Source organism: Amblyomma maculatum, chromosome 1 (genome assembly GCF_055883805.1).
Source record: "Amblyomma maculatum isolate TAMU_Amacu chromosome 1, ASM5588380v1, whole genome shotgun sequence".
Taxonomy (NCBI): domain Eukaryota; kingdom Metazoa; phylum Arthropoda; class Arachnida; order Ixodida; family Ixodidae; genus Amblyomma; species Amblyomma maculatum.
In genome coordinates this window covers 349,245,951-349,258,978 of record NC_139344.1, presented here as the reverse complement: position 1 = coordinate 349,258,978, position 13,028 = coordinate 349,245,951, and the positions used below count along the sequence as shown (strand labels likewise).

At 43.3% G+C, this 13,028-nt stretch overlaps 1 protein-coding gene across 2 annotated transcripts in view; it reads right to left on the bottom strand.

Moving 5' to 3' along the window:
* The window catches only part of LOC146207727 (brefeldin A-inhibited guanine nucleotide-exchange protein 3), a 102,439-nt gene that overhangs the window by 61,911 nt on the left and 27,500 nt on the right, over nt 1-13,028 (bottom strand). For both annotated transcript variants that reach the window (XM_084590042.1, XM_084590051.1), the window contains 6 exons: nt 12,422-12,656; nt 11,443-11,622; nt 10,231-10,534; nt 6,632-6,809; nt 3,213-3,360; nt 1,101-1,305 (listed from right to left, as the gene is read on the bottom strand). In XM_084590042.1, coding sequence (XP_084446168.1) covers nt 1,101-1,305; nt 3,213-3,360; nt 6,632-6,809; nt 10,231-10,534; nt 11,443-11,622; nt 12,422-12,656 — 1,250 coding nt within the window. The remainder of the gene's footprint in view (nt 1-1,100; nt 1,306-3,212; nt 3,361-6,631; nt 6,810-10,230; nt 10,535-11,442; nt 11,623-12,421; nt 12,657-13,028) is intronic.

The window sequence follows — 13,028 nt, the reverse complement described above, 5'->3', positions numbered from 1 at the left end:
ATAATTAGGCTTACATGATTACACAAAATTGAGACCACATCAATTAAGACAAATTACCTGATAAGACAGGCAATGTGAGAACATTTGGTTGGATCCCCATTCACTCTTCCTGTTTCAGTTAATGCAAACGTCCGCAGTGACTGCAAGCTAAGGTAACTCCATACAACCCTACTCAGGTAAGCAAGATAAAAAAACTGAAACACTGCTTTCACGTAAGCAAATGTAAACCTTGAAAAAGCTTCCATGAAGTATTCTTGAAAGTACAGACAGTAGAGCTCCTTCACTGAAGAGGACCTAGGACTGCATTGCACGAGCTTCCATTTTTCTCCTCATTTGGTCGGATGTGAGGACGACGGCAGCATCAGATGAAAGCAGCGAACTGCCAGTCACAGAAATCACACGACAGCAGGTCCCACCATCATTGACAGCCATCACGTCATATGGCCAGACATCGAGGGCGCATGCATGTCATGTGGCGCGCATTACGTTCAGTGGATGGGACAGAATGCGGATCCAGAGTATGTATGCTGGTTGGCTTAGTGCTCACACATTTTAGGAAACCAAATTTTAATCTGATGCAGCATCCCAACAAGCATTTTTCATGGCATAAAAATATAACATAGCCGGATAGCACCATGTCAACATTGCCTGCGGCAGAGGAAAAGGGATGAGGCATATCTGCTTGCACAGTTGGTAAAAGCAGAGGCCGCAGCAATAAAAGCAGGATGGTTACATCCTTTCAGAACCAGTGCTACACAAATAAGCCCAACTTGACATCATAAGTGCACTTGAAGCTGTTCACAAAGCAATAAACGAGAAAAGAAACGCAGAAAAAGAAGAAACTAGACCAATACTATTTTCAAATAGGATGACGTCAGCTTGCTTTGTACCCTCACTTTTCAGACCACTTCATGCATAAAGCAATATTATTTCTCCTTCAATTAGGCTGCAAGATAATTTGTTATCATGTTGCAAGTTACCATGTCGAAGCCATTATGATTTTGCGTGCCCAACTAGGTGCCTAGAGTGAAGCATTTGACGGAACCAAGAAAACTCACTCTCCAATCCCCACTGCACGCACTACATGCAAGAGGGCTCACCTGGGACTTCTCGAAGTCCCCTGAGCATTTGAAACAAGGTCTCGATGGTGTGTGGTTGGTAACGTCGAGGGCAGGTAGCTACCGCCCCTGCCAATCCCTCAAGCAAGAGGAACCAGACGTGTAGAACACCCGTGGGTCGGTCAAGCTCCTCTAGGCTCAATGTCTGGTCAAAGGAGGCGGGCATCGATGCTTCAGCCAAGTCATCCTACGCACAACAAGTTTGCAGGCCTTCATTAGTAGCATCCTTAATAAGCGGTCAATGCTGCTCTACCATAATGTCAGTGATGTTACCGATATCTACTACCGTTGCAAGTATGTTCTTTCCAGTCCAATGGCAAACACAGAAACTGGTTGGTCCACTGAAAAGTAGTCATGGTTCAATGCTTCAAGGTACTGCAATCAAGAGTTTGATGAAACAGCATCTTTGATTGGGATGCTGTGTGATGCAAGATAAAATGATGTCATCCAATTCATCTTGAAAAGGGACCTTTTTGCTGTTCATTTCAAGTCATTCCATTGAAACAAAAGCTGCTGAAGGATGCCTTGAGTTGAACACAAGAGATTCACTGCCATACTTGATGTTTTCCTCATTTTCACAATCAACAAAAAAAACCTGCATATTTCAACTGGCTTACGAACAAGCATGCTGAATACACCTTCCGATCACACTTAACATATAAAATTAACCCCCCTCCCATAATGAACACAGTTATTACGAACTGTCGGCTGTGTCAAACATTCCTAAATATGTTTAACAGGCATATGCAAACCCTAGGTTATGTACAGAACACTGATTTCCAAACACAGATAAATCGAACTGCCAAATGCTAACCTGCACCCGCTAACGGCAGAAAAAGGCAGGCAGTCGGCTCGGCCTCACTAAACGAATAACTGGTTATGATGTGACAAGCGTTTGCGCCACCTTTTAAGCGTTATCTCACGTTTGGTAGCGGTGTTACAAAAGATATATAGTGGCAAGAAAAGCTGATAGCCAAGCGGTAGGTGCCTGTTTTAGCTTGTCATACCAATCAACAGTGCCCCGGACCCGGTTAGCTGTAGCCTATACTGGTAGCCATCCTGTGCTTTGTCAGCCGTCACGGAGCCGTCACAATCTTTTTAACACGATAGCGTTAAGGGCCCAGTGTCGCAGAAAAGTCGGTGTCGTCGGCGGTGGCCACCGTCCCGCGTCGTCCGCCGTTGTCCGTGAGCGCAAAATCTCAGAAGCATTAATAAATAAAAACGAGTAGGAAAAATCGCCGACCTGAGGAATCGAACGTGGGCCTCCGGGATGCGAGACGAGCACGCTAACCACTCCGCCACGCCAGCGAGATGGTTTGAAATGAACAAAGGTGCGTCTATTGATCGCGGTGTTGTCTCATAAATGTCCCTTAGAGAAGTATATTGTGGCGTATAATAATAATTATGAGCATGTAAATTACAGAATTACAAAACACGCAGTTAAGCGAGTGGCAAATTACTTTTCCGCTCTACTTCCTCTTCGCTTGGCGTGCACGTAGCGCCATCATGCGTGTGGGGCACGGAATAAGATCGACAGGACATGGCCTTCGAGATCTTCATCGCGCCGGCTCGGAACTACGACTGCAACTTGAGGCCCACGCATTTCAGCAAGGTGGCTGGCAGCGCTTCTACATCACAGAAGGATTAATAAATAAAAATGAGTATAGCAAGTTGTAGGAATTCGAAACAGAGCCTCTCTTCTCAGTGCACGCCTCAGCCGCATTGTAAGCGAAGGAACGCTTAGAATCACGTTTTAGAACAAGTAATTACCAAGCAGCCATGCTTTGGACAAGTTAACGAGTGGTATATCATGTGAACTACGTCTTTGTGTCACTCAAAAGCGCGACAAGCAAATGAGTAGATGGTGCGAACGGGGCGCGATAACGCTATCGTGTTCCATTCTTAAAGGCGAAGCTCAAGCATCCTTCAAATTTTTTATCTTTGCACTTTACGATAGGGTTTGACTGCAATATCATCCAATATGGGTAGAGTGCATGCGGTCTGAGTGCTGCATACAGTCAGACAAAAATGTGCTACCTCTGTGCTCGCATGTTATTGTTATAAATATGCATGCAAGAGACACAAGAGACTCACCTGGACGTACCATGCCTTGTTAGCCCCTTCGTCATTTGCGTTATCGTCATCTGAATGCTGAGAGACAGAATCAGGTTCTTTGAACAGAATCAGCTCCATGTTGGGAATGACTGGGTCCACACAGTTGGGCTCAGAGTTGAAGTTGATCCTGAAGACAGAGACCGACAAAAATAAAAGTGAAAGAATATGCACGTTGCTGCTACACAAGGGCCAATGACAGTTAACGTGTTAAAGCATACATAATACATCCCCCCAAAAAAACAAATTGATGCAAGTAACGTACCCTCTGACTGTAAACTTTGGCTAATATCTGTGCAACAAAGGCAAAATTCAAGGTATTAAAGACAAAAGCTATACGTTTTAATGAAATTAAGATGCCGTTAGCATTAATAGCTTGGCATGAAGCCAATCAGCATTCTAATGACATTAAGATGCCTTAAGACATTCGGATTCAGCAGCTTTAGGGTTAGTAGCTTGCATGAAGCCAATCAGCATTTCAATTTTTTTAACGTAGGCAAGATTTTATATTTGAATTTATATCTTATATCTTATATAAACCTTTACTGGACATTGCACAGAATTTCTGTTCTGTCAATTGTCATTATTAAAACAACAGCATTTAGCAACATTAAATTTGGACGTACAAAACCGGCTCCAACAACTATGACATTAGTGATTCCTAGGTTTCAGGCATTCTGTGCTTTGAACCACTCATGTGGCATAGGTGCAATGTAGTCAGATAGTTTTAAAGAAATGATGGGGGTTCAAGCATTGCTTGAGCCTAGTTACACGAGGCAAAAGCTCTGTTAAGCATGGTTTTGCATGGTTTGGCAAAGTGTACATGGTTTGAGGATTTGAATTAGGGAGATGCTCAAGCATCACCTTAAAAGTAGATGCTATAGCGCCTTTAACATCATCTTTTCATTGCGCAATTTCTTATAATACATTTTTGTTGAAATTAGTTTCCGGGAAAGGAAGGTGCAGTATCCGTCCCACCTTTCAGTGGGCACCTACACTTAATTTGTAAATTGGTTTATAGGAAAGGAGCAGTGTCTGGCCCAGTTCTCACTGGAAACCTGAACTGCACCTTAATTTGAGGTCAAAGGTTAAAGGTCAAGGTCCTTTGTGCAACGGCCACCGAAACCCGAAGTTGCGCACCGTAGTAGAGCTTACAGATAGATAGATAGATGAATTTATTGAAAGGAGGCAGAGAGGTTGGCTGGAATGATTAAAATCTGGCTTGCTTACACTTTAAAATCAACTAACTATACATCACTCAACTTCCTGACATTATAAATAACCAGCAGCACTTACATATACTAACATGGATGTAACAGTGAATTTCTTTTGCTAGCAGTGTTCATCAAAATTAGTAGCTCTCCCTTTTATGCACCACCAATCAAACTAAACAATCACATGCCTTCGTTTATCACCGATGACTATTAACTTCCTTGCTTTAAAAAAAAATAACACATGTGAATTGCAGACACACCTAAGAACCTTAGTTAACTGGGATTCTCCAAAACAATCGCAGACTAAGCCTCTTTCGTAGAACGTGTGTTAGCATCCATTCTCTCTTTTTTTATGCTATTATTGATACGGACACCATTAAAGACTACAATATGATAGAAAATTGACTAATTGACTTGATTTTCAAGAATAGTAAAGTAAGGCAACGTCTTAAGAACTTGGCAGAATTAAAGAAAAAATGTGATGGTCACAATGTAATCTCGAACTGATTAGGCCAACCATAATCAAGCCCCCCCCACCCCCCTCATTAATCATCTGATGGAAGCAGTGGGCATGTGAACGGTATTTAAAAGACAGTTAAAATCCACATGGCACACTCTAGCAAAGCCACATCTCTGGCACTTTAATGTGATGCAGCAACAGATACCGTCAGGGCCGAGTTGCTGTCACTCTGCATTCAGGCTGCTCAGTCATGAGCCCCTTCGCTCGACCCCGATTCTCTGCACCGCACAACTTTTTCAGTGGCATTCTCTCTTTCAACGACCCACACTGCCTTCTTTCCACATTCACAGCTACCTTCTTTGCACCCGTGTACCACAAGCTTTGTGCAAAAGTCGACAAAAAGCTGGTTTCTCCTTGCTACTCACAAGCCTGATTGTGAAGGTGCTTTACCTAACATGAAAATCATGGGGGGAGAAAAAAAAACTCGCTTTATTTTACATTCTGAAGCATGATTCGATGTCTCCTGCGAAATAATACGGATTCAATTTCAATTCACAGAATTTTAAATTTTCCACCACAGAAAATCCACCACAGAGGGGGCTTTAGACACGCATCATGCCCTAAGAATAAAACTGAGTGCTGACACACAAAAAAATTGTCTCCAGAAAAAGGCATCAATGAGACCTGATTTGCGAGAAAATATTTTTATGAACACCCCACAGACGTGTCAACTCCATTCATGCACGCAAAAATACCTAAGTGAGATAAAAAAGAAAGGTCATGAGACCTTTAAGTAGGCAGGAAAAAAATTGGCTATAAAAGCCAATGGCCTAGTGAGGTAAACATGAGCTGGCAGCTGCCTCAGAAATTTCCCACAGATGGCAGTTCCAAAGTTGAAGGGGCACCCTCTATTTGTTGTTGCCGGTACTGTTCTCACTGCTTAACTGCCTGCAGCACCTAGGCCTTGCTGTGCCACTGATCGGCTTCTTGTTTGGCTGCGGAAGCAATCTGGCCTTATCCATGCAGACGTGGAGCCTCCCAAGCATTACGGACAATCTCCGCATCACTTGTAGTGCTGCAGAACCACAGTTGCTGATAAATACATGCACGCTACTTTTACGGCTTGTTATTTTGTTTCTCAGGCTGCCTGCAGAAGGAATCTTGACAAAGTTTCCTCTCGCTGAACATTTTTGCTTTTGAGTCACAGCTGCTGGCCTGGGTGATGAAGAGATTATAACACAAAGATAAGAGCAAGATAGCAAGGCCTGGGGGGCATAAACAACTAGCGGCACACACGTCACTAATATCATCTCTCATATATGCCGAAATTGGCGCTGATATAGATGGGCAAAAGTGATAAGAGAGAAAGCTGCTGAACTAGAGTTTTTTTATATTCTGTCTTTCTCTTCTTTCTATCTCTCTGTCAGTGAAAGCATCTCAGTATTTTCTACCCCTATTTCCCTTCTTTCTCATATCGCTACCCATCTTAACAGCCATGCAATGGCTTAGGGTGTTCTCTGTGTAATGGCTCACCATGACAAAATGTTCATTTTGGCACAGTCATGTAATCCCCTCACCAAAGACATGTCAAGGTATCAGGAGATATGAGTGGTCTACCTGCTGGTAACACTAACACATAACTGGGCCGCGAGGCAGAGCCAGAATAGATTTGCTTTCCATGAACATGCAAGCTGTAAGCTATTGTTACCGACAGTACATGCACTCACCGACGTGCCGAATGGAAGACTGGACAGGCAGGCATCAGGTACATGGAGGAGAGCATGTGAGCGCATCTCTCCAGGTAGCGCAGCGCTGCTTGGCACAGATTAAGAGGGATCACTTCCACGTCTTGGGAAAGGCCTGCCTCGAGATCAGCCTGCTGCTGCTGCTGCTCCTGCAGCTCGGCTGCACATCAGAAGACAGAAGACAATGCTCACATGACTGACATGAACAAAGAAAGACGACTGATTGTACAGGCAAGAGTGCATAACTTTATGCAAGAGGTCAAAGGTACTGCGGAATGTCAAATATACATTATTATCAACAGTGCTCAGAAGTAAAGGGTCATCCATGTTGTCACAAGCTGCCTCACATATACAGCGGAAGTTTTGGGATACCCCCGCTCCTCCGAGCATGCTTCAACATGACGCTCCGGGGCAACAACCGGCCAGCCCGCGTCCTTGACAATGGGCCGCAGCGCAACCAGTCAAGAGTATAAAAAGGCAGACCACAGCACGCCCGAGGCAGTGCGCTCTGGGAAGATTGTCCCTCGAGCAACTCTCGCGGCCACTCGCTCTGGGAAAGTATCTTTTGCTTTTCACCGAGCCCGCGATCAACTCATCATTTCTCCTCATCATGTACGATTGCTGCTACCGATCAACTCTGCGACTACAACGCCTCATCAAACAAGGAAGCCATGAGAACTCCTTTTGCCACAGACTGTCGGTTAATTGAATATTGTTTTCGCCTTTGTTTAAACCTTGATCTGGCTTAGTACTTTGCGCTGTGTTTTCTGTGTAACTCTTGCCCCTACTTACTATATCTGGAATACTTGCTTTGTTATCTTTATAGTCTTCTTTTACCACAGTGTTAGTTCATTGGTTTTTCCCTCTTGTCATTTACTGAGTAGTCTTTTATCACTATTGTGCTATGGCGTTTTTTTTTTGTTCTATTATTATTATGCAGTGTAATTTGGATTACTAATTTGGATTACTAATTTGGATTACTATGTATAAAATATCCAATTGTTTGTAAAAAAAGAAGTGACTTTCTTGGATTTAATCCTTAATCACGCACCGACACACATACTTCATGGGTTGACTGGCCTAATTTTTACCTATATTCTAAAACCTCTTAGAGGGACGACGAGGGAGTTTGTGGCACACTTCTAGCTATAACATGGTCCAGTGCTTCCAAAGCAACACTGCGTTCAAAGCAAGCCCATATCGGTGAAAGGCGATACAGGCACAGATGAACCCGAGCATGGTGCTTCACATGGCCTGCCCCTTAGTTTTATTGCATGGCCAGGCCGGATGCAATGGCACTTTTAAAGCAGTGACCTTGTTATAGCTGGAAGTCGACAACACTGTACATTGGATACTTGCTACAGAGCATTGCATGTTCACTACCATAAGCGCATATAGTAGAAGTCAGCAAGCACTAGAAATGATGCACTACATACGAAGAGGTCACCGAAAGTGCCAACAACACTGACATTTTTGTGAAGAAAAATTGTCAGTAGATACACCAGCGCATCATTCTTAAAATATCAGTGCCTGGTTTGTCTACCACTTCTATATAAGGCCTAAATCATATCAGTATAGGGGTTCAAGCAATGCTCACACTCGATCTACCAACCACCTAGCAACAGTTTTCCCAGCTTGAAGCAGCTTTTGTTAGCAGCTAATGTTGAATTTTACCCATGGACACATCTGCCACATGCAACTGTAGCATAGCACCCAAGGGGCGAGACAACGGTGCAGCTGTTGCAGAAAAGTGCAACATTCATTACCATACAAGAACAGCTTAATGAGGTATAGTTAAAAGGCCTTGAATGGCAAAAGCCCTCTCAAATGCTATGTCTCCCAGTAGAACCTGGGCAACAGAGCACAGCACTGCTCACTAAACCAGTAACCAAGAAGCAGTCACATCAACAGTTTGTCTCACTTTCGTTTCGCAGTAGAGTAGGGTTTTACTCTGCCATTTTAACTCTCAAAACTCTTTCACAAGAGGCCAAAAAAGTCAATCTTACTTTTGAAGACTGCACAACACTCTGTTCAGCAAAAAGCAGAGTACAAATGCTTAACTCTGGTACAACAATCGCTACACTTATAGCATAAATAATGCACAGTTAAAAAAAGAAAAAGGTTCACAATCCTCTTTGCACGGAGAAATACATACCGTATGAACTGGAATATAGGTCGAGATTTTTTCTTTAAAAAATGCAAGCTAAAGTAACCCCTCATCTTATATAGCGCTCTTTAGCAGAATTTGAGGCACAGTCTGACAACAAGTGGCGTGCCTGCTCATAAACGGACAGCTAAAACCGTATCAGCATCCAGCAGTTGCTGGCATTTTATTTTTCCGTCCCAAGCGCATTTATCTTTGCGTGTGCTCTTTTGTTCGACCGATGAGAATATACAATGCATCTTTAGCAATGAATAACGGCATGTAGAGGCAGTTTACAGTGGCTTTCCAGAAAAAGTGATATCCGCCGAAGCGAACAGTAACATAGCTGCTCTTTCAGCGACAATTCGACGGTTCGGCGTGCGGTGCCGCGGACAAGATCAGCTGTTTGCATGCAGCCTTTCAAGAAATGCTGCGTAAGCAACACGCTTGATGGAACCAGACGACACACTCTGGGAGGTGGCAAGTAGCAAAGAGTTACCTTCCGATGACGCTACTGAAATTATTTGGAAGTTTGGAGTGAGACCGTAGCTCCGGTGATACAGGGACACAGCTGATGTAAACATATTGCTTCTCCAATCTGTTTTCCCGTTTTATTTTTTATTTATTTATTTATTTTTTTCACTTCAACGTCAGGGGGTCGACCTATATTCCCGCTCGACCAATAATACGGTTTATACGGTAGCTTTTGATAGATATGCTTCTGATATATACTGTATAAGAAACATTTACACAAGTTATACAAAAAATGCATGTAAGTCCTTCCAATGTGTTCATGCCAACATCATGCAGCTATGTTTTTTTTTCTTTCTACAAAAGCCTTCGCGAGTACACAAGCAATACGACAATTATCTCAAATATCCCAACAGGCAGCTAAGGCATACATTTCATCACTACATCTCGTAAGCAAGCATAATTTACATAGCCTATTTAAATTTGGCGACTAGACAGCTCATCCTTCTTTCCCTTGCAGCGGTTAATGTTTCAAATTACCTTTCTCTGTTCACATACTGCCTTTCCAGCCGGCAATGACCCTCTAACTGAAGGAAACAGTCCCCTGAAACTACATCCAGTGAACAGAGAGGCATCAGTGCACTGTACGATGTCACTGCATGTTAAAGATCCCCAGGTGGTTGAAATTACTCAAAAGCCCTCCACTACAGCACCCCTTTCTCTTCTTCAGCTTTCACTCCCACCTTCCTCCCTTTCCTTATGGAGTGGTTTAGGTGTCCACAGAGACAAGTGTGACAGATACTGCGTCTTTCCCTTTCTGTTAACCAATTATTATTATTATTGTTATTATTGTTATTATTATTATTATTATTATTATTATTATTATTATTATTATTATTATTATTATTATTATTATTATTATTATTATTATTATTATTATTCTACTGATGCACATTTGAGGCTGTACCTGGTCCCCGGACATGCTTCAGAAGACAAAGGAGGCAGTCCACGGCAGCATTTGCGAAGACGCTTGGATTGTCAGTGCCGAGGAATGCGTCGAACACATCAAGGACCACTCGCAGGTGGTGGGTCCTCTCCAGCTGCTCGCGTTCCGATATGGCGCCACACGTGGTGGTGCCGGCATGCGGACCGTAGGAGGATGCCACTGAACATGGCATGCGCACCGCTCTCAGGGCACCAAAAAGGGGGCGCCACCCAGAGCGAATCTCCGCAGTCGACCCTTCCACAAATTCACAGATGCAGCTCACAATCTGCGGGAGAAATAATTGTGCACACCAGAGAATCACATCGGGAACTGCGTAATGCATGGAAAACAGGAAAAAGTCAAGAGAATTTTATGAATGTGTTGTACTTACTCAAACAAATGCTTTCATTTCCACGCTTAAAGCACAAAAGAGACAACTACCGATGCAGCCATAGGCACCCGTAATAGTCACTCTGCATTACTGAGTAAATCACGTATGTCAGCCACACTGAGTGCATGCAGTGGATGATGCTGTCAGTGAGTCTAATGTGACCACACAAAGTCATTTACAGTTTACAAGCTTCGTCTAGAATAAAGACTATGTAAAACATGACTTTCCAAGAATTTTTAAACTGCACTGTCCAACATTATGTTGCCATTAGGATTAAGAGTGCAGGAAATAAAAATGGCCTACACTGAAGGAGCCCTCATAGATAACAAAATGTGGCTAAATTAGACTGCACAGCAGAAACGACCAATATATAAAATCGTTACTATTTTTTGAGAACTGGTCTGCAAAAGCCACCCGTAAATTTTCACTCTGACAGTGTAGATTAACCAGCAAATTAATAGCATTGTCGCGCCAGCATCACACCACATTTATGTTCCCTTACAGCATCCTCGTATTCTAAATGAAAACAAATGCTGCGGCCAAGTCTACGATAACCTACAATCGAGCAATGCAACTGACGAGTCCTAATATCAAGTTGCAAGACACAGCCAAAAAACACTGTGTAAGGATTCTTCTATTCACACTCCTCCTACACTGAACATAAATTCAGTCCTCTTTGAGTTCAAGCAAGATTAAAATGTACAGTTCCTTCACAAGCAGCATGAACTAGACTCACATCCTGATAAGGAATTCATAGCTTAAGGCACATTCCGTAAGCATCCGGAAGCGCTTCTCCAACGTACCTGCTCTTGAATGTCGACGTCGCACAGCTCAAGGCAGAGAATGTTCTCGAAGGGCTTGAACAGAGCTTCGTTGAAGTGAAAGTGCGGAAGGTCAATGTGGGTCGACAGCAAGGCACCCACAATGTCATGGATCGAGCTCACTGCTCGTTTAGCAATCACATGGTCCTTGTGACATGCCACCTGTGAGGGGTCAGAGATGATCACATCGGAACAGCTTAGCTTTGTAAACAAAAACAAACATCACAATAATCTCAAACTGCTCAAGTCAGTCTGTAAACGGCTTTTCTAAATGAACCTCCGGCATCCAAAGCCTAAGTCTTTGTTTTTACTGTATAACTCATGATAGGCAAAGTTCAAAATTTTGTAAGCGTGAAAGTGTAACTAGCTTTTAAAGTCACAGATACTGACCACACTTCAAACAGTACCCAAAAAATATGGCTGAAATGCACTGAAGACAAATACGTACATTACTGCCCATCAATTAGCGGAATTAAAATTGCAGTGCTCTGACAAAAAAAGATGACACAGACAGACATTTATTTGTGACAGATATCGCAGGTTGGTTCCAGGTGTGAAATATTTGCAGCCAAAATGAAGAACATGCCAAGAAGCAAATTAGCCTCATAGTTATGATGCAAAGTTAGTTTGATGCCAATTAGCCAATGCATTATGTCACCGGTTAATTTGAAGCTAATTATCTGCACGCTTGTGCACAAGGTTGTTGCTGTTTGAGAATGCAAACCATTCTGAGTAATAATTATTTAAGAAATAAATTGCTACGCAGTCAATGGTTCAGCTGAGCTTTCCGGATGACTGTTGTTCAAACCAAGCTCAAGAAATCAACACCAACTCACTACACATTGAAAAGCAAGCATGAATTTCAGTAATGTCAAAGTGAGCCGCATGTTCTAGAGCTCAGCCTTCAACACACAATTGCATTTCTCCCAGCAAGAGAGGTAGCTACCAAATTGGCACCAACCTCAACAAAGTGGGGTGCCACGACACTCCACGCCTTCATGACATGCACCAGCGGCCGCCCACCGCGGGCACATCGCAGCATCACTTCACTCAGCCTGTTGAGCAGCAGCACGGGGTGGCGGGCGGCGAGAGAAGCTCCACGGCTGAACAACTGAGCCCGACTGGCCGCGCACAGCTCCGACAGGAAGTCGACCAGGGCACACAGGTTCAGCTTGCCGGCTGCCTCATCGAACAGCCTGCGATGCAGAGGTGCACGGTGAAGTGAACAGAGCACTGCGAAACCCATGTAGACGTTTTCAATGTGACCAGCAGCTCGTTAGAGTAAAGCCTGCACCGGAGGAAATTTGGTTCAGTTAATATAATAAACTTTAGTGCCCAAGAACTGCCCCCTAACTAAATGCATGAGATAATAGTAGTGAGCTCTAGATCAAATGTGACAAATTGCACACCTGTGGTCGGAATCGAGATCATAGCAGTTTGTTGAAACGAGTCATATACAGGAGCATGCGAGTGCATTCTGAACACCTGAAACACATTGCTCTTCATCTAGAGAATGTCTCCAATTCATATTGTGCCACATTCATGACTGATGTGATTGTATCATCACT